The 21,063-nt window shown below is 40.3% G+C and overlaps 1 protein-coding gene across 2 annotated transcripts; it reads right to left on the bottom strand.

Moving 5' to 3' along the window:
• Positions 1-225: 225 nt before the first annotated feature.
• LOC126727005 (uncharacterized) lies at positions 226-20,339 on the bottom strand. Of its 2 annotated transcripts, XM_050432451.1 has the most exons (7): positions 19,771-20,339; positions 19,351-19,506; positions 17,328-17,450; positions 4,452-4,496; positions 3,727-4,226; positions 2,538-2,977; positions 226-2,439 (listed from the first exon to the last, which is right to left on the bottom strand). In XM_050432451.1, the coding sequence occupies exons 1-7, from the start codon at positions 20,261-20,263 to the stop codon at positions 2,259-2,261; spliced, it is 1,938 nt and encodes a 645-aa protein (XP_050288408.1). In that variant the 5' UTR covers positions 20,264-20,339; the 3' UTR covers positions 226-2,258. The 2 variants fall into 2 exon arrangements, with proteins under 2 accessions (XP_050288408.1, XP_050288407.1); XM_050432450.1 differs by having other exon boundaries at positions 1,271-2,977.
• Positions 20,340-21,063: the final 724 nt, after the last annotated feature.

Below are 21,063 nucleotides of genomic sequence, written 5' to 3'. Positions count from 1 at the left end.
CAAGGTACGGGAAAGCACCTAAGGATCCCCCTAAACGTCTGAAAAGGAAAGAGACAGAGGGATAAAGGGCCCTAACCTCAGAGCTACTAAGCATAAGACTCAAAAAAAGAAGAAGGGTAAAATCCTAGAAAGACCAAAAACACAAAAAAGATAAAGAAAAAGAAAAATAAAAAACTTTTACAAAGTTATCTACTTTAAAAAAAAAAAAAAAAAAAAAGTAGCAGGAGAAAGAGGCCATACCTCAAAAGTGCTAGAGAGAGAGAGCAAAACGCAGAGATTCACAACAACAATGGCAGCACAAGAACAGCAATGGCAACTCGGAAAGCACAGAGCAAAAGGGAAAGTGAAAAGTGAGGAAAAAAGAGGAGGAAGGAAGTTTAAAAAGCTAAGCACAGAAAACTGAAAAAACAGCGAGAAAACCGAGAGTCATACGAAGTGGAGCATTAAAATCACCCCTCAAGTTACGCCATGTGGCCACAACACACCCAGCGACGCCATTGCACATTGAATACGGAGGGAAATCCCAAGAGACATGTCAAAAAAAACCTTTCGCCTTTTAGTGATCATCACTACACGGACGACCACAGAGCCTGGGGGGCAACTGATAGGACTGACGATCTCTCTTTCGTAGATGAGCAATCCAAATATCTTCGTCAATATATCCACATCACTGACGAAAGTAGGGAAGCTATTCAATGCAGTTAATGACGCCTTGAACGGTTACAAAATCAGCTGTGTAGACCGTTGGAAGCCCATCAAAGCCCACATTACTGAGCATGAAGCGTTATCAATAGAGGCATTAAAACCACAATAATAACCACAACGGCTAGGGGCTGTGGAAACATATATAAAGCCCTCACAGCACCAACACAAGGTACATAGACACACCTAAAAGCACTCATAATCACTTTGATATTCTGTGTTATTCTCTAAAGGTTTCCTTATACTAACTTTGGCATTGGAGATGTTGTGGCAGGCACTACACTGGTGACCACCTTGATGGAGCCATCTTACTATATTTGCAGGGACGCAGCTGGGGACTCAACTCCATCCGGTCGCACTTAAAAAGACTGACAATTTGCACTTCATCAAAAAGTATTTGGATACTTATCTCAACGTTAACCTAACCCATTTAAAAGTTGTTTCAAAATCTCTTAACCCCCTATTTATTAATCGAGTTGACATGAAACAATCCATTTCAATCTGTTTAATACACGATCTAAGAAAAAACAAAAGTGAAAAAGTATATAATATTTATCACTTTTTACAAATTTATATAACATGACGAATATGTGAGTAAATAAGTCGTCCATCAGTATGGACAACCGTCAGCACATCCTGATTGATAGTGGGAAAGATAGAAACAGGCACATTAAAGACAAAAATAAACTCCATTAAACCTTTTAATGATGGGAAAATTCTAGAAGAGCCATTACAATGGCCTTAATGAGCCGTTTAGGTGTTACAAACCCCTATTCATTGAGGGACTTCATTGCCATCAATGCCATAAATCACTTAGGTGCAACGGGCAAATGTATTAACTCAAGGCTAGGCTATATAAAGCCAACAAGCTCAAGTAAAAAGGCTAAGAAACATTCAATTACAGGGCATATACTAGAGTTTATTTGACTTAGCATCAAAGGGTATTTGACTGGTGCCACCCTGGTGTCCTTTATTTCTATCTCTTGTTCTCTCTACATGTACCAAAGCTCGTCCATTGGCACCGACGAGATGCATACTCACGAGATTGATTTTGAGCTTCATCATAACATTTATCATTTTTTGTGTTTACAATATAAGTTTAAATTGCAAATACAATATAAACATATAAAGGTCGTATTCCTTATGTCAAAAGATTAAATGCTCACATGCACAAAAATAGCCTTGTACAAATTGATGCCACAAATTAAATCATGGAAAAAGTAATTCAATGCTTGTTTAATATATTGTCAAAGTAGCGCCAATCACATTCTTTATTACCTTAATATATGAGTTTTTGTAATAAAATGTGTTGTAGTTCTAAAATTTTCTAATACTCAAAAGCACACAATAAGAAATTGACTTATGACGAGGTATTGGCTAACATATATATATATATATATATATATATTTTTTTTTTTTGAGGAAAATGTATTGGCTAATTGTTAAAGTCGAAATATGAGAGAAAACTCCATATGGAATTTCAGAGGATCTTGTAAAAGGAGCCCGTAGTAGTGTTCTTAAACCGACTTGGGAGGAAACGGCAAGGAAGAACGCTCCTAATCACTTTCCAAGAGAACCTCACTGTACTCATAAACGCAACATACAGAGGGAACTGCAACAATGCGAAAACCGAGACCGGAAGAAATGCTGCAGTATAAATGAGCGTAGTAGTCCACCGTTTCTTCAAATGAATGATGAGTATAATTGTTGCCGCAAATGCAAGCATGGTAACTGCCACTGAGAAGAAAAGGAAGATGAAGCCGAGTGTTAGTTTCTGAGGAAGAGAGTGACGAAAATCTTGGAGCTCAAATGGTGAAGTGAGGATAGAAAGGAACATGACAACAGAAGTCAATGAGCTTGCAAGTGAGAGAACGTCCATGACTGTGAAAACCAAGAAGAAAGGATCGTGTAGTAGAATGGGAACCCCAGTCTCCTGATTGGAACCTCCGGGGACTGTGTAAGCAGCTGCAAATGCAACAGTGGCAATGAGAACAGCAACAGCAGAGCAAGCCTCAGAGGTTCGTTTCAGCCATTCTTGTGCCTCCTTTAGAAGTTCTACATGGGTTTGTTCGAAGAACTCTCGAGCGGTTTGAAGGGTTTGAGAGGCTTCATTCTTTTGAGAGGTCCGTTTTAGATATTCTTGTACCTCCTTGAAAATTCGTGCATGGAATTCTTGGTAGCACTTATCTTGAGCAGCTTCAGCGCTTTGAGGGATTTGATGAGTGGTATTGCAACGATGCATCTCGTAATGGGAGGGTATTATCTTCAGCACCCTCTGTATAAATTAGAGATAGGTAAAGATTGATAAAACAGCATGCATGAGATTATTTATTGGCTAAAATACAAAACCTTTTAAATTTCACTAAAATTCATTTTAATTATCTAACTTTACTTTCATTCATTTCAGTTCTTTAAATTTTAAGTTTATTCAATTAAGTCTCTTTGTTAACATCCATTAAAATTTAAATAAAAAAATTTCTTGAAAATATTTTTTCAATTGTTGATTGCTTTTTTTAATTTAAAACTTTTGAAGAAAAAAAATTTTAAATTTGAATAATTAACCGCAACATTTAACAAAAGCTGACAAAGAGATCTTAAAATTAAATATACTTGAAATTTAGAGAATTAAAATGAACGAGAACAAAGTTAGAAAACTGAAATTAATTCTTGTAAAATATAAAAGCTAGGTTTTGCTTTTATTTATTTTTATGTAAATATGGCACCAATCACTTTTTATTTTTGTGTTGGGAGAGCCAAGAGGGAGGATTTAAACCTTAATTCTATTAATAAAGAAGTGCAAGCTAAGGCTATGCTACTACGCTATAATAATCTTGAGATGAGTTAATATGATAATTTGGTAAATACTTCGGATCATACCTAATGGAAAATTAAAAATAAAAATAAAAATTTTGTAAAAAATAAAAACAATGGCCGCATTGTAGAATAAACTAGATCACCATAATATTAGTTTTGATAAATAAATATTATATTTGGGGTTTAGAACCATAAACAAGAAGGGCATACCTCGAACCATTGCAGCTCTTCTTGCAATTGTAGAACAGGACCAGGCAGGGTACCCCCGGTGTAATACTTCATGACTCCAACATGGTGCAAGATGGTGTACCCATCCTCATCAATCCGTCGAACTAACCTGGTCATTGGTATATCCATCTTCTTTACAGCGTGAAAGATTTCCAATTGACGATGGCTAATGGCCACATGCAGTATGTTCCAACCCTCATCAGGAGTTACGTGATCAACCGCCTGGGGATACACAGTAAGAATCTCCTCGACAATTTCTTTTATTCCTGTGCTTGTTGCCATAAGCAACGGTGTAAGAGTAATCCCTTTGAGATTTTCTGGCTTCGGGGGTATTTCTTCACCATTTGGATTGATGTTACTGAGGCCTTCTTTTTTACTACTTCGCATCCACGAATGATCTTTTTCTATTAGAAACTTGGCGAGTTTGAAAGCTGATTCATGCCTTTTCTTTGCTTTATATATTCTTTCCATCATTGGCCACACTGTTAAAGTTCAAAATGACAGGCACACAGGTTTAAAGAAGGGAGAAGGATTGATTTTGTGTTCGAAGAGATTCCACTTATTTTTCTATAAATTTCAAGATAAATACGGCATCACCTCATTTAAAAATCAGTCGTCATTCTTTATTTTAAAAAAGTAAATTTCACCATAAAATAAATTCTTTTCATTTTAATTTCCATTTATGAGAAAGAGAGATGATATTATACCTTGACGCAGAAATCTCCAGATTGACATGTTTGTCCTCCCTGCCACTGCCAAATAAATCACTTATCAAACTTTAATTAAGTGTGTCTTTGTATTAAAACTTTTTTCCCTCTTCTTACGTGTGTGTGTGTGTGTGTGTGTTTATTTCTTAAAAAAGATAAAATTAAATTAAGTGAAACATATGTGTGTGCGCTCATCCCATCTCAAAGATTAATTATGCAAAATGAAAATTTTTTAAAAAGAAAAATTTAAAAAGGCTTTTTGTTTATTGTTTAAGATTTTGAGTTTTGTTGTACCCTTTTCTTCACACTTTAATATAATTGAGATATCCTTCATAAAAAAGCTTGAGTTTTTGTATTCATTGAAGTTCTTTAACTAAGTTTTTATAATTTTTACATGTGTGGGTTATAGGAGACAAACAAAGCAAATTTTAAGTAGGCAAAGTGACACTTTTAGAATAACGGATAGAAAATGTGAATTCGGGCCTAGGCACATGTGAGTTTACTATATAACTTTTTTTTTTTTTTAATCTTGTATTTATATATATATATATATATATATATATTGCATGTATGATGTGTGGCTTAGTTAAAAATCAAATGTGAATAAATTGAAATTACATTCACAATTAGTGAGTCATTTGAAACTTTAATAATTATACCTAAAGTAACTTAACTATCTTACTAATTTATAAGTCACATGACAAAAATATATTAATAAATTCTATGTATGCTTTATATGGAGGTGCGGCCCACAATGATATAAGGATCGTTGGGCCTGAACCCCCAATTAATTTGTGTACTATTTAAGGGTATATCTTACAATGGGAGATCCAAAGAGAAGTTTGGCCAATAGATAGTGGTGATAATTGGTAGTGAGGTGGTTTGCAACTAGAAATCTAACTACCCGAGGATGATCTCAGATAGCTGAGGTGCCCTTTAGATGTCCCAAGCTGGATTATCTTTCCCAAGTATCAATTGATAATTCTCACTTCCTCTCGTGTTTCTATCCCCTGAAAATGTTCTAACCCTTATTACTAACCCCTTCTCTCCTTTTTATATCCTTCTATTAGTAGACCCTTAATGATGAGAGAATATTCTGTTGGCATGTGGTCCCTCCACTCGTGGTGTCTGGGTGGCCTTTTACATGTACAATCTCAAGTTAGGGGTTGGGACCCATTACTTTGCTACTGGAATAGTTCCCTAGTAACTTGAGTCATGCTCGGCTGCTAGACTTCCTCAAGGCATTACTTCCCTTCCTCAGGGGATAGATGGAGCTTGTTCGAGCACCCTTATGAATACATGATGACTTAAGCGTAATTTGGATTGGGTCTCTTGTACATGGGCTGGGCCAGGGATTGATGATCCTTGGCCCAAGTTCAATAGAGGCCAAACTTCCAAAGTTAAAAAAAAAAAAAAAAAAAAAAAAAAAAAAAAAAAAAAAAAGAGGAAGGAACAACATAAATAAATCCTAATAAAAAAATAAAAGACCATATAATTGTGGATTTGGAAGGCATCTACTCTTGATGGTTGTAGGGGCACAATTTTTATGGTCCAATCCCTGTTGATCAAGTCTTGGCCCAAGAAGCCCCACACAATAAATTTCTTGTAAAGAATGGGTTAAAGAACTTAGTCTCAGTGAACTTAGACGGTTTGTTGCATGGACAATGGAAATACAGAAACAAGAACATAGAAATGGACGTGAAGAGAAATTTTATTCATGGGCATAGATGCATAAAACAGAATTTTGCTCCTGTATTCCTTTTTTCTATTTTTTTTTTCGTCCCCTTCTCTTGGGGGACTCTTCTATGTTATATAGGCCCTCTCCTATCATCTGGACTTTACACTTGTTGATCATCCAAACCCCTACTTGAGCACCTGTCCTATCAGACACCTTTATCAATTCTTTGTGAGTTGTAGTGGCCAAGGTAGCACTGTTTAGGGGTCTTTTCCTCATTAATGCAGCCAAGAGAGTAGTTGTGATACATTTAATGTGGTGGTGGTGGCAGCCTTTTATGAGATATTTCAGGTTACCTTCTTTTTTACATGTTTGGAGGATGAACTGCAGTGGCTGGGACGCACCTTTGATCCAGATTTCGCAATGTCCGAGGAGGAATTACTCCTCGGACACATTTTCTTTGCCCCAGTGGGCCTAAATAAAGATTGTTTGGGCCACGATTTCTCCTCGAATGGGCGCTTCCTCGGACAGGCCCAGGGCCCAGCCAGCCTATTATTCTGGGCCGGTCCCCACAGTAGCCCCTCAAAACTCTGGTTTTTAATCTCCTTTCGAGGAGAAAAGCGAGGTTTTGACATCTGTAAAGGGTGGAATTAATGAGATTTTGGTTCGCGCGTGTGCAGGCAGTTACTTTTGACGCGCTACAATTTACGAGGTGCGGCCATTTACTCCCGATAGCTTTATGTCTCCTTTATCCAACGGCGAGGCGCAGATCTGACGGCCAGCACTTTTCCTTGAATTTTTGAGCGGGAGTGATTTTTTCTCTCTCCTCCTTGCTATATAAAGCGCTAGAGAGGCTCAGCTTTTCTTTTTATCCGTATATCAGAACTCCAAAGAACTCCAGAGAACTCCAGCGCCTAGAGATCTATGAACACTTCCGTTCTTTAAACCTCCATAACCATTTTTGTGAAGCGTCTTTCCCAGGAGAGATTTCCAAGCATCTTACTGAGCATTTTGTGAAGGTACTCGTAAGTTTCGTTCGTTTCGTTGTTTTGAACTTCTTCTCAAATTTTCCTTTTCTCCTCGGTTTTCATTCCCGTCCCTCCAGTTCAACTTAGATGGGTAGATTCAAGGACCTAGTAGACACCCCGGCTACCATGGAGGCCTTTAGGGCAAAATACCACATCCCGTAGGGGGTGGTTCTGTAGTACTGTCCCCTAGAAGGAGTATTGACAAATAAAGGCGAGGGTGAAGTTGTCATCCCTATGATTGCTTTTATAGAGGGAGGAATGACACTCCCCATGAGTAGGATTACCCGGGACTACCTGTTCAACCATAGGTTGACGCCGTATCAGTGCGCTCCAAACATGTTCAGGATACTAGGCTGTGTAGATGTCCTGAATGAGCGAATGGGTCTAGGCCTCACTTGGCATGATGTGGTTCATCTGTACGAGTGCCACTACGTCGAGAAGGAGGGGTATTATCTTAAGTCCCGGTCCAAGGTCGTTAGGTTGATCTCTTGTCTCCCCATATCCAATAAGACTATGAAGAAGGATTTCCTTATTGCCTCAGGAGAGTGGAGCGATGGTATTCATTGTCCAACTCGGGCAGGAATCCCAGGTGCGGCGCCTTTAGGGCCAATCCTTTTAGGGAAAGGGTTTAGCCCTTTGGATTCATTCTTCTCGCTTTCTTTAGAATCAAAAAATTTTATGAACTAACCCTATTCTTCTTCTCGGATATTTGCAGATAAAGCTCACGTTGCTCCTCGGCTAAGCCACGTAAACGTCACGGCCTTAAACTACCTCCTAAGGTCAGAAATCTACGTTACCGCGGATGGGCAGCTACGTGCAGCTCATCTGGTTTTGGGCTACCAACCCCTAACCCGCTCTTTCCAAGCCATTGGCCACGCCATAAGAGCTGGTAGTCCAAAATTGGCTAGGATTGACGTGTCCAAGCCCAAGTTCTTAGCCCGACAAGACCTCAGACCAGTCGTGCTACCTGGTGTTCGGGATCCTCCACCAGCTATGCAACTGCCTCCGCCAGACAACCTTGACGTTGCTGCGCCAGTTGAAGGAGGGACCGAATCATCTCATCTTTCTCTTGAGGAAGAGATAGACGAATTCTATTTTGAAGAGGAGGTTCATCAAGCCCCTTTGATTGAGCTTTCAGACCCTGAAGGAGAGCAGGATCGAAACTCTGCAGTTGGCACTCCTATTATTATAGCCTGCTCAGATGACTCTTCAGACGAGGAGTTAGACAACATGGCCGGTAAAGGAAAAACCTTACGAGAATTGATGGCCTCCCGAGGAAAAGGTCAATCCTCAAAGGGACCAGCTCAGTCGCAGACCCAGGCCCTTCCTCCTGTTGCCCCTTAGGTTCCTTCTGACCTCGGCCTCAAAGTTAACCCGAACCTAAAGAAGAAAAGGCCGGTTGACACCCTTGAGGAAGGTGAGATGGTCCCCCACCTGGCCAAGCAGCAAAAAACCACTTGAGGGCAGAGGAGTAAAAGGGCTTCCTCCATGGAGAGCCGAAAGGAGGAAAACCAAGTCGAAGTGCGTGTTCCCCCGCGCATTTGGAGCCTAAAGCTGGAGCTTGATGGGGTTGCTATCCCTTACACTGCATCGGTCAGAGAATATAACAGGGGCCGAGCAGGGCACATAGCTGATGCTTTGGAGCAGCCAGTACTCCTTCCTCGGGATATGGAGGCCTACAGGCGGTTCTTTTAGCCCAAGCTTTTTCTATCCCTCAAAAGGGATCTCGCCATGGTAAGTGACTCTTTTACCCTTTCATTAAATTATTAAACCTTGTTGCATTCTAAGACAGTTTTGTTTCGTTGGCAGATTACTCAGCAGGTGTTTGTGGCTGAGGAGTTCTGTCGCGACAATCGCAGCCTGGCTGAAGCTGAGGCCCAGTCTCGGACAGAGGTGGAGAAGGCCTTGGGGTCCCTTAAGCAAGAAAACTTTGAACTTGCAGAGAAGTTCAAAGAGGCGGAGAAAAAGCGTCGGAGTGCTGAGGCCGACTTGAAGAACACTGAGACTCAAGCCGAGGACCAACGCCAAAAGCTGTTCGTGACCGAGACCAGCCTTGCGACTGAAAAGCAAACGGTACTGGATCTCAAGGTCGCGCTACAGAAAGCTGAGGAGGAGGTGCAGTGGGCTAAGGAAGAGGCTCAGTTGATTCGGGAGGCTGCCAATGCTGAAAAGAAAGCTGCTTATCAGCTTGGGGCCAAAGAAACTGAAGCTAGACTCTCCGAGGAGATTCCAGAGGTGTGCAGGGATTACTGCGGCATCTCATGGGCTCACACCCTTGATGCTGCAGGAATTCCTGCAGACTCGGCACTGAGACTACCTGAGAAGGTCTTCTACCCGCAGGAGATCCGAGAGAATCCTGAGGGCATTCTAGCAACTTCTGAGTAGGGGTTGGCTATTCCTGATGCCATCCCTTTGCCTGATAAAGCCATGGATCCTGCCAAGGACTCTATCTTCGAGGTCCCTCCTCCCCAGCCAGAACAGAAAAAGGATCCTCCTGCTGAGGCTTAGTTTTTAGGTTTTTAACTATTGTATTTGCTTCTTCTTTTTTTTGTTTTTTGAAATGAGAGTTGTCTTATTTTTCATTCTTTTGTAAAGACCTCTCTTTGTATATATCTCGGCTTATTAATATAGAATTTTCTTTTTTCCACCTTCTTCTGATGTTTACTAATGTAGTTCTTTTACTTAACGTTGGCAATAATATGAACAAATATAAATGAGTAAGAAAAAGGAAAACCGTGTGGCGAATTTAGAATGACAATTGCAATTATACTGAACTATGCGCGTACCTTAAAATTGCCAAAGAGTTCTAATTTATAAATCTCCACTAAGTCTGTGGTCCGAGGAGCCATGCAGGACTTAGGTTCTGTTTAAAACTTGAATAGATGCCATAAGTTATTAATTTCCCCTAAGTCTGTGGTCCGAGGAGCCATGCAAGACTTCGACTCTGTTTAAAACTTGAATAGAAGTCATAAGTTATTAATTTCCCCTAAGTCTGTGGTTCGAGGAGCCATGCCGGACTTAGGTTCTGTTTAAAACTTGAATAGAAGGTATAAGTTATTAATTTCCCCTAAGTCTGTGGTCCGAGGAGCTATGCAGGACTTAGGTTCTGTTTAAAACTTGTATAGATGCCATAATTTATTAATTTCCCCTAAGTCTGTGGTTCGAGGAACCATGCAGGACTTAGGTTCTGTTTAAAACTTGAATAGAAGCCATAAGTTATTAATTTCCCCTAAGTCTGTGGTCCGAGGAGCCATGCAGGACTTAAGTTCTATTTAAAACTTGTATAGATGCCATAAGTTATTAATTTCACCTAAGTCTATGGTCCGAGGAGCCATGTAGGACTTAGGTTCTGTTTAAAACTTGAATAGAAGCCATAAGTTATTAATTTCCCTTAAGTCTGCGGTCCGAGGAGCCACGCAGGACTTAGGTTCTGTTTAAAACTTATATAGATGGAAATGGATCGGTTGGTACACGATGATCATGGAACAAAACACAGGCAGAGCCATTTTCATTAATAATAATATCTTCTTAGGTTATTTACATTCCACGGGCGAGGTACAGTTTTTTCGTCCAAGTTTTCTAGGTAATAAGCACCTATTCCGCCCACAGATGTGATGTGATACGGTCCTTCCCAATTGGGCCCCAGCTTGCCCCAAGAGGGATTTTTGGCGCTGCCGAGAATCTTTCTCATCACGAGATCCCCTGGACCTAAAGGTCGCAGTTTTACATTAGCATCATATCCTTGTCTTAGCTTTTGATGATAATAGGCCATATGGATCATTACTTTTTCCCTTCTTTCCTCGGCTAAGTTTAGGCTTCTCCCCAATGACTCGTCATTGCTGTTTGGGGTAAAGGCGTTAGACTTCAGTGTAGGGAAGCTGTTCTCGACTTGGAGCACGGCCTCAGCCCCGTAAGTCATTGAAAAGGGGGTTTCACCCGTTGACCGCCGCAGCGTCGTCCGATAGGTACATAAAACGTGTGGGAGCTCTTCCACCTATCTCCCCTTTGCCTCATCCAACCTCTTTTTCAGTCCACTCACTATGACCTTGTTCACAGCCTCGGCTTGTCCATTTCCTTAGGGGTAGGCAGGAGTGGAATACTGGTTAGTGATCCCAAACTTGCAGCAATACTCCCTGAAGTTCTTGCTATCAAATTGCAGACCGTTGTCCGAGATGAGTGTGTGTGAAATTCCGAAGCGTGTAATAATATTTTTCCAAATGAATTTCTGGGCGTCCACGTCCCTGATGTTGGCCAAAGGTTCAGCCTCCACCCATTTGGTGAAGTAATCAGTTCTAACTATTATGTATCGCTTATTCCCTGCAACTTTGGGGAAAGGACCGACAATATCAAGACCCCACTGAGCAAACGGCCAAGGGTTGGAGAGGGGGTTAAGGACTCCTCCAGGCTGGTGGATATTCGGGGTGAATCTCTGGCACTGATCGCACTTTTTTGCGTATTCTTGGGCCTCTCTTTGCATGTTCAACCACCAGTATCCTTGGGTGAGCGCCCTGTGCGCCAACAATCTCCCTCCGGTGTGACTTCCACAAATCCCCTCATGTAATTCTTCAAGCATGGACTCGGATTCTTCTGGGTGTATACATAGCAGGTACGGCCCAGAGTAGGAGCGCCGATATAGTTTGTGGTCTTCTGATAACCCAAACCGATGAGCATTCCTCCTTATCTTCTCGGCCTCCAGTTTTCCTTCTGGTAATATGTCGTCCTTGAGGAAGCACACTATAGGATCCATCCAACTAGGATTCTTTCTAACCTGATGGACCTGAACTAGGACTCGTCTGGCACAAATCCTCAATAAGGATTATTCTTGGCAGGTCATGTGCAGAGGATGTGGCTAGAGTGGCCAGGGAATCCGCATGCGTGTTCTCGCTTCTAGGAACACGTGTCAGATTAAAGGATTCGAAGTTTGACTGCAGGCGTTTGACCCGGCCGAGATATTCCTGCATTTTGGTATCTCTAGCTTCTAGCTCACCCATCACCTGGCCAACGACCAATTTTGAGTCCGAGAACGCTTCCATTGCCTTTCCGCCTAGTTTTTGAACCACCATCATTCCTTGAAGTAAAGCCTCGTACTCGGCCTCGTTGTTCGTAGTCGAGGACCCGAGTCTTAGCGATTTCTCAATGGTAATACCTTCGGGCGATATTAGGACCAGCCCAATCCCAGATCCTCTTTGGTTGGCCACGCCGTCCACGTAAACTTCCCAATGCAAGATCTCTCGCGCTGAGATTGTGCCAACCGATTTTCCATCCATGTTTTCCTTCTCGGTTATTGTTTCTATAGAGGGCTCAGCGAACTCTGCAACTAAGTTCGCGAGGACTTGACCTTGACAGAGGACCTAAGCATGTATCTGATGTTAAAGGTACCCAACAGTGCACTCCATATGGCGATCCTTCCTGTGTAATCTGCGCTTTTGAGCACCGATCGGAGAGGAAGCTGGGTTAAAACAGTAACCGTATGTGCCTGAAAGTAATGAGGGAGCTTCCGTGTAGCATGCATTACCGCCAGAATTGCTTTCTCCAATGGCAAGTATCGCACTTCGGCCTCATGTAGTGATTTACTTACGTAATACACTGGTCGCTGTACTCCATTATGATCCTGTATCAGTACCAGGCTTACAGCATGGGGGGCTACAGCTATGTATGCAAACAACGCCTCGTTTGCCTCTAGGCTAGACATGATGGGTGGTCGCGACAAGTACTCCTTAAGTTGCTGGAATGCCCGGACACAGTCCTCCGACCACTCAAACCCTTTCCACCTGTTTATCAAGAGGTAGAAAAGTTGACATCGGTCCGCAGATCGTGATATGAACTGGTTTAATGCTGCGATCATGCCCGTGAGCTTCTGCACTTCTTTGGGATTCCGAGGAGCTTGTAGGCCGTTAATCGCTTTGATTTGGCCTGGACTTACTTCTATTCCTCTGTGGGTTACCATATAGCCTAAGAATTTCCCCAATCCGACCCCAAACGAACGCTTGGAAGCATTGAGCCGCAACTTGTGCTCCCTTAAGATGGCAAAGATGATCTCCAGGTCTTTCACGTGCTCGGACACCATTTTACTTTTCACGACCATATCGTCTATGTAGACTTCAATAACTTTGCCTAGCTGTGGTTCGAACATTCTTGTCATCATCCTTTGGTAAGTTGACCTTGCGTTCTTTAGTCTGAAGGGCATTACCTTGTAGTGATAGTTCCCGATGGGTGTCATGAACGCCGTCTTCTCCTGATCTTCTAGCGTAAGGGGTATCTGATGATAGCCCTGGAAGGCGTCCGGGAAGCTCATTCGAGGGTGGTCTACAGTTGCATCCACCAATCGGTCAATTCGTGGTAAGGGGAATGGATCCTTCGGGCATGCCTTATTCAGGTCTGTGAAGTCCACGTAGACTTGCCATTTCCTGGTTTTCTTTTTCACCACCACCGTATTGGCCAGCCATTCAGGGTAGAAAACTTCTTTAATAGCTCCGGCCTTTTTCAACTTCATCACTTCGTCTCTAACGGCATTGGCATGCTCCTTCAATGGACGTCGAGGTGGCTGCTTCTTCGGATTAGAAGATGGATTAACATTCAGGTAGTGACAAATGAGACTAGGGTCAACCCCTGGGGCATCGTAAGTGCCCCATGCAAAAATGTCAACATTCCTCCTTAGAAACCCAACCAGTTCTTCTTTTTCTTGATGTGGTAACTCTGACTTGACCTGGAAAAATCTCTCGGGATCGTTTCCGACGGTAAACTTTTCCAAACTTTCACATTTTATCTCCTCGGCTAGCCCACCGTTTTGCCCTGCCGAGGTGGTTGATTGCTATAAGTTTTCGAAAGTCGAGGACTCATCATTGGACTGACGTGAGATGGCAGCCACCATGCATTTCCTAGCCATGGCTTGATCTCCTCGGATTTCTTCCATTCGGCCTCCGAAGGGATATTTTTACTTTTGATGAAGTGTAGAACACACGGCATCCAAGGCATGGATCCATGGCCTGGCTACTATCGCAGTGTAGGGCGAGTAAGCATCGACCATAATAAAATCCACCTCTATCACCTCTGACCCAGTTTGTACAGGTAATCTTATTTGCCCCTTTGGTACAAAGGTCTTTCCTTCGAAGCTGATAAGGGGAGAGTCATAAGGCGTCAAGTCCTCCGGCCTTATGCTCAGCCTCTTGTATAGATCAGGGTACATTACTTCTACTGCGCTACCCGGGTCTACCAGCACCCTTCTCACTTCAAAACCTCCGATTCTCAGCATAACCAGTAGGGCATCATCATGAGGTTGGATAGTTCCCCTTTTATCCTCGCCCGAGAATCCCAATATTAAAGGGCTCCCCTTTTTAAGCCTTTTAGATTCTTTTTCCCTGTCCTCGGAGGAAAGCTGACCAACGGCCAGTACCCTGGAAGGAGATGACCTAGTTCTTCCTGGTGCGGCGAGGATGACGTGTATCGTTCCGGTGGGGGGTCTCAGTGATACATCCTTTCGAGGCTCTTGCATTGCTTGACCTGGATGACCGCTCAAGGAGTGTAAAAGGTGGCGTAACTTTCTTTCTCAGACCAATTGATCTAGGTGATTCCATAGATTTCTACAATCTTCAGTGGTGTGTCCATGGTCCTAATGATAATGGCAATAAAGGTTCTGGTTTCGTTTCAACGAGTCCCCAGCCATTTTCCCTGGCCATCTGAAGAAGGGTTCATTCCTCACTTTCTCTAAAACTTGTTATACTGGCTCTTTGAACACGGCACTAACCGTTTGCATGTTGCTTTGTCCAGCCTGTCTCGAAAAATCTCTCATCGGCTGGTTATGGCTATATCTTTCTGACCTAAAATCATTCGCTTTGGGGGAAATGATCTTCTCCTTTCCCTTTCCTTGCAGCTGATCTTCTTCCACCCTTTTGTACTTGTCAATCTTATCCATCAACTGATGAATGTTGGACACTGGTTTACCGGTGAGAGATTTCCTTAAGCCATGCTCGGTAGGGAGACCACTTTTGAATGTGCTGATAGCAACATCATCATGATTCTCATCCAACTCGTTATACATCTCCCAATACCTATCCAAGTACGCCTTCAGGGTCTCTCCCTCGTGCATGGATAAAGACAATAACGAACTTAGAGGTCGAGGGACTCTACTATTTGTAATAAAGCGAGAGTAGAAAGCCTGAGTGAGCTGCTTATATGATCCTATGGAATTTGTCTTCAGGCTGTTGAACCATCTCATCGCCATTGGTCCCAAGCTGGATGGGAAGACTTTGCACATTAGAGCTTCATTTTGCGAGTAAATAGCCATTTTTTGATTGAATTGACTCACGTGCTCCACCGAGTCTGCTCGGCCGTTGTAGATGGCGAACGTTGGTTGATTAAAACGTCGAGGCAGCTTAACCCCTTCAATTCTGTACATGAAAGGTGATCTTGAAATCTGGTCTAAGGCCCTATTCATAGCGTCGTTTCCCAAACCCTTGCTGGATGGATTCTCATACTTTCGTACAGGACGAGACTCTTTCTCGTAAGAAAAGGTTTCGCTTGGGGGTGTTCTCGACCTCCGTCGATAACTCATGTCCTCCTCGTTAGAGGACGCACCTGAGCTGGAGGGAGATCGCTTCCGCTGCGCATGTCGCAACTTTCTCTTCAGATCGTCTATCTCTCGCTGCATGGCTTGTTGACTGTTTCGCCTTTGGGATATGTGACTACCTATTTGGGTATGACTTTGGCTCGTCTGGGTAGTATGTACGCTTCCCTCACAATTTCTCCTGCTACCTGGGTTGGTAGGATTATTTTGCCGTTGGGACTCAATAGGTTCTGTCTATTGAAGATTCTCCTAGTGTGGGCCTAGTTCTGCCATGCTCAACCGTTGTGCTTACTGATACTCTAGTTCTTCCCACAGATGGCGCTAATTGTAAGGGCACAATTTTTATGGTCCAATCCTTGTTGATCAAGTCTTGGCCCAAGAAACCCACACAATGAATTTCTTGTAGAGAATGGGTTAAAGAACTTAGTCTCAGTGAACTTAGACGGTTTGTTGCATGGACTATGGAAATACAGAAACAAGAACATAGAAATGGATGTGAAGAGAAACTTTATTCATGGGCATAGATACGTACAGCAGAATTTTGCTCCTGTATTCCTTTTTTCTATTTTTTTTTTCGTCCCCTTCTCTTGGGGGACTCTTCTATGTTATATAGGCCCTCTTCTATCATCTGGACTTTACACTTGTTGATCATCCAAACCCCTACTTGAGCACCTGTCCTATCAGACACCCTTATCAATTCTTTGTGAGTTGCAGTGGCCAAGGTAGCACTGTTCAGGGGTCTTTTCCTCATTAATGCGGCCAGGAGAGTAGTTGTGATACATTTAATGTGGTGGTGGTGGCAGCCTTTTATGAGATATTTCAGGTTCCCTTCTTTTTTACGTGTTTGGAGGATGAACTACAGTGGCTGGGGCGCACCTTTGATCTAGATTTCGCAATGTCCAAGGAGGAATTACTCCTCGGACACGTTTTCTTTGCCCCAGTGGGCCTAAATAAAGATTGTCTGGGCCACGATTTCTCCTCGGACGGGCGCTTCCTCGGACGGGCCCAGGGCCCAGCCAGCCTATTATTCTGAGCCGGTCCCCACAATGGTATTTAAGAGATAATTTTGATGATAAATATTAAGTTTTATTTTAAATTTCTTGAAATATATTGGTGGTAGAATTTTAAATTTGTTCAATGTGACCGTTACTGATTTGAGGATAGAATAAAAGAAGTGAAGGGGAAAAAATAATATCTACAAAACGTATAAAAAAGAAAGGGAAAGAAAGAAGAAGACCTACCCCGAGTAAAAATTATATGTTTGTCATACTTCAATGTAATTTTTATTGATTTTACAATTAATAATAAGAATAATAATAAAATAAAAAGAAACGGGAGATCTTAGATATTAACCATTGAGCATCTATGTCTATCCATAAAATTAAAAAGGCAGTAGTGGAAAAGTAAACAATAACAATTAATTTTTTTTTTTTTTGGGTGCAATCATTTGGTAATTAATCAGGATATTCAATTGGTACAATCACAACTTTTAAACTTAATTTTAATTATATAATGTATGATATAAAACCATCAAGGAAACAAGAATTTACTAAATTTTATAAATCACTATTCTTCTTCATTTTTGCACAATAACGAGAGCTTTTGCTTACCTGAAGTTAGTATGCGTATAACTGTGGAGTAGAAACGCGGATGAACGGTGTGCATTGGATCTAATTCACTATTACCTCGTGGGAGACTATCTTCTTTCCCCTCGGTGTCTTTACTAGGGATGCCTGGATAACAGCCACGACACCAAAAACTTGACGAGATTTATGCTTTGTGTTTACACAACTAGGATTTAGATGAGTGAAAAAAAAAAAAAAAAAATGTCCCTTGACATCAAAATTAAGAAAATTAAAATGAACATTTGGCACAAACTTCAACTACAATTTAAAACTAATTTAGATTCAATTTGAAGTCTAATTATGCCTCAATTTTAGTATATTATATATGATTGCCTCGTAAAGAAGAGGTTAATTGTTGACCATTTTACATGGTGCTTACAATTAAAGGACATCGAACTGAATTTAAAATTCTGACCAAAAGATTTAGTAAGTTCTGAATTTTAAGTTTTTATTAATGAATGACTTAAGGTGCGAGTTAAAGTGCATCCAGCATTCTATTAGATAATATATATATGAGTTATGCTAACGAATACCCTCAGAACATTGGTTAACAATCTATTTTAAAAAAGTTTTAACACTATTTTTATAGGAAATGAAAAAAACTATCAAAATATTAATTGTTTTTTTTTTTCTTTTCCTATAAAAACTTTCTTTAAATAGATTATTAACCAATATTCTAAGAGCATTTGCTAGCATTTCCTTATATATAAAGTCAAACTATGCACAAACATTCAAAAAATGCACACAAAATCATAATAAATTTGTATATGTAAACTAATGAATTATTGACAAATGTTCTTTCTTTTTCAAAAAATATACATCACAACTTGTAGTTGAGTATTTATTAACCCGTGTGTTTATGGTACTTTTTAATAGGACGCTTTATTTTGAATTTACAAAAAATTAGAATTGCAATGCTATTTTTTTATTTTTTTTTAAATGTACATTACAGCTCAAGTTGTAAATTTTATCATTTTAATATTCCAATGAGGTACTATTTGATATTAAATGTTATGCACTAAACTTAAGCAATTAGTAGCCAATCATGTACTCCATCCGTGTATTACTGTTAGTCATATAAAACATCCTACTTCTTAAATGAATATCTTTTAATAAATTCTCTTCCATATAGAAAAAGCTATAGGTTTTCAATTAAAACATTTTTTTTTGATAAACACCCTGTGCTAACCGTTAAGACATTGAACTATCCCATGACTTATTCTGTAACACATACCTCCCTTGTGATTTGCTTTATGAGACTTTTACCTCCCTTGTAGTTTGCTTTATAACATATTTCCGCTAGTTTTAATGGAATTTGAAGATATGGCAAGTGCCAACATCTTCAAATTATTCTAGAAACATTATCCTTAAATCCTCTCTAACATTATCCTTAAATCCTCGTTTGGTTTGTGTATGTTTACAATGCATAAGTTTAGAGGAATATTTTTGTTTAAATATTCCTTCTCAATGGGTGTTGCTAGCACTTGCCATATCTTCAAATTCCATTAAAATTGGAAGAAATGTCTCATAAAGTAAATAGTCAAACTAATTAAAAGAGAAAAGTTATTCTAGAAACACAACTGTCTTATGTTGTATATTATGATTGGATATCTGTCACTTTCACATAGACCTATCACTTATTCCCCGCTTCTCACACCTAGATACATGATAGTTACGACAAATGATGTGAAAAAGAGTATGGTCCTAGAATTTTTGGAAAAACAATGCCTCTAGAGCAAACCACCAGTAAATTAAGTGTCAAAATAAAACATATCGTAGCTTCATATTTAAAGGGTATACCGTATTCTACATGAAAAAAATTAACATGATATGTAACTGTCAAAAAGGATGAAGGACCAACAAATTAAATGAGACAATGAGTATGAGTCTCTCACTCTTTCTACTATTTAGTATTTCCCCACTTGAGACCCTAAATTCACGTAATGAAAATCCAATTGTTTATCCAAAAAGAGAAACAATTTTATTAGAGTTGAGAGAAGGATCATACAATAATAAATGAATGTCTTGAGTAATCCATACTTCCTTCCACTTTTGAATGCTGATGGATTTTTTGAGAGGAGCTGGAGTCCATTCATCCCATTTCCATTTTTATTTTTTATCTCAATTAAGTATGGATACTTCATGGCTATTTTCAGCGCAAGATCTGTGTTTGCAATACAAACAGGGAAAAAGTATTAAGTAACAAACATAAGAAAAGACCATAGGCAACAATATTGATTCATATCACTAAATCCAACCGTGTTCTATACGATAAAGGAAGACCATAGACAAGTAAAAATCTATCATAACATTAAATAAAGTGGTCTTAAGTTTGAAGCGTGTTTCTACTTTGCCTCTCATTAAAAAAAGTTAAAAATCACGATTAACCTAGCGGTAATTTATTAGTGGTTGGGCAAAATATACTCACCAAAGAACTCAGCAAGAATTGCCATGTGAAGAAGGGTAGATCCATCCTTTTCGGTCAAATGGCGATAAATAGGCTGTTGTTTTTTTTCCACTAAATCAGCTAGAAGCTCGAACATTTCAGTGCTGCCAAAGCGGGCTGCTGTGAAGAGAGGTGTTTCCTCATTATGATTTTGCATTGACAGCAATTCTGGAGCTAATATTAACAAATCCTTCGCAATGCTTGTCATATTGGCTGCCGCAGCCTCATGGAGAACGGTATCCCCTAGTGCATTTTGTTGTCCCAGATCCAGTGGTGGATTATATCTTTTCAGGATTTCTCTTGCGATGCTCTCTTGTCTCATGTAGATTGCCACGTGGAGAATGCTATCTCCAGAAATTGAGAAGGCCTCACTAGGCGTCGTTCCCAACTCTCCATATTTTTCAATTACTTCGGACTTGTCCCCCTTCATAAGGCTAATATAGAGCTCCGTAAACTTGCTAAATTCTTCATCCATGAGAGAGAGAGAGAGAGCGAGATCAATAGAGAAAGAGATGGGATTTTTGTTTTGTGCTGAATAAAATAGAGACTTTAAGTGTGGCTACAAGGACTCCCTCATTGGCGAATATATAGTTCGACGAGACGGGACCACAACCCACTGGAGATTTGGACGGTATTGGATCATTGTTACAGTGACTTTCCAGTAATTCTCTTTCTTACTTTTAAAAGTATGAAGCAAGGAATTATATGCATAATTCCTTGCTTCACTCTTTTAAAAGTAAGAAAGTAAATATATAGTTCGACGAGACGGGACCACAACCCACTGGAGATTTGGACGGTATTGGATCATTGTTACAGTGACTTTCCAGTAATTCTCTTTCTTACTTTTAAAAGTATGAAGCAAGGAATTATGCATATAATTCCTTGCTTCACTCTTTTAAAAGTAAGAAAGTGAATTATAATCCTATATTACTGGAATCTCACTGTGGCAATGACCAAAGCTATCCGGGCTGTCTGGTGTGCCCTGGTTCTGTGGAACTACATATTCGGCACAGTTATGAATTAATACCATTTTGGAGCTTATTTATTGTGCATTAGAATTATATATTTTGATATCAATTTATTTTGGCATATTGTATTGAGATGATCGCTATTTTATTTATTTTTATTTATATACATATATTTCTTTACGTATTATTGGTCAAAACTCGTATTTCTTTTTTTTCATATTACACTAATAACAACAATCACTTCCTTTGGGAGAATAAAAGACTGTGTACTTAGAAAATGACTCCCCCCAAAAAAAAAGTTAAAAAC

Source organism: Quercus robur, chromosome 5 (genome assembly GCF_932294415.1).
Source record: "Quercus robur chromosome 5, dhQueRobu3.1, whole genome shotgun sequence".
In the NCBI taxonomy this organism is placed as follows: Eukaryota; Viridiplantae; Streptophyta; class Magnoliopsida; order Fagales; family Fagaceae; genus Quercus; species Quercus robur.
Note: the sequence above shows the minus strand (reverse complement) of the source record. Positions and strands in the feature narration are given on the sequence as shown.

Excerpts from the sequence above, each read along its gene's own strand:
- LOC126727005 (XM_050432450.1), bottom strand. The coding sequence starts at position 20,263 with ATGGATGAAGAATTTAGCAAGTTTACGGAGCTCTATATTAGCCTTATG. Across the intron at positions 19,507-19,770 it reads AATTCTTGCTGAGTTCTTTG|ATCTTGCGCTGAAAATAGCC; the intron begins GTGAGTATATTT and ends TTGCAAACACAG. Across the intron at positions 17,451-19,350 it reads CAAGACATTCATTTATTATT|GCATCCCTAGTAAAGACACC; the intron begins GTATGATCCTTC and ends GCTGTTATCCAG.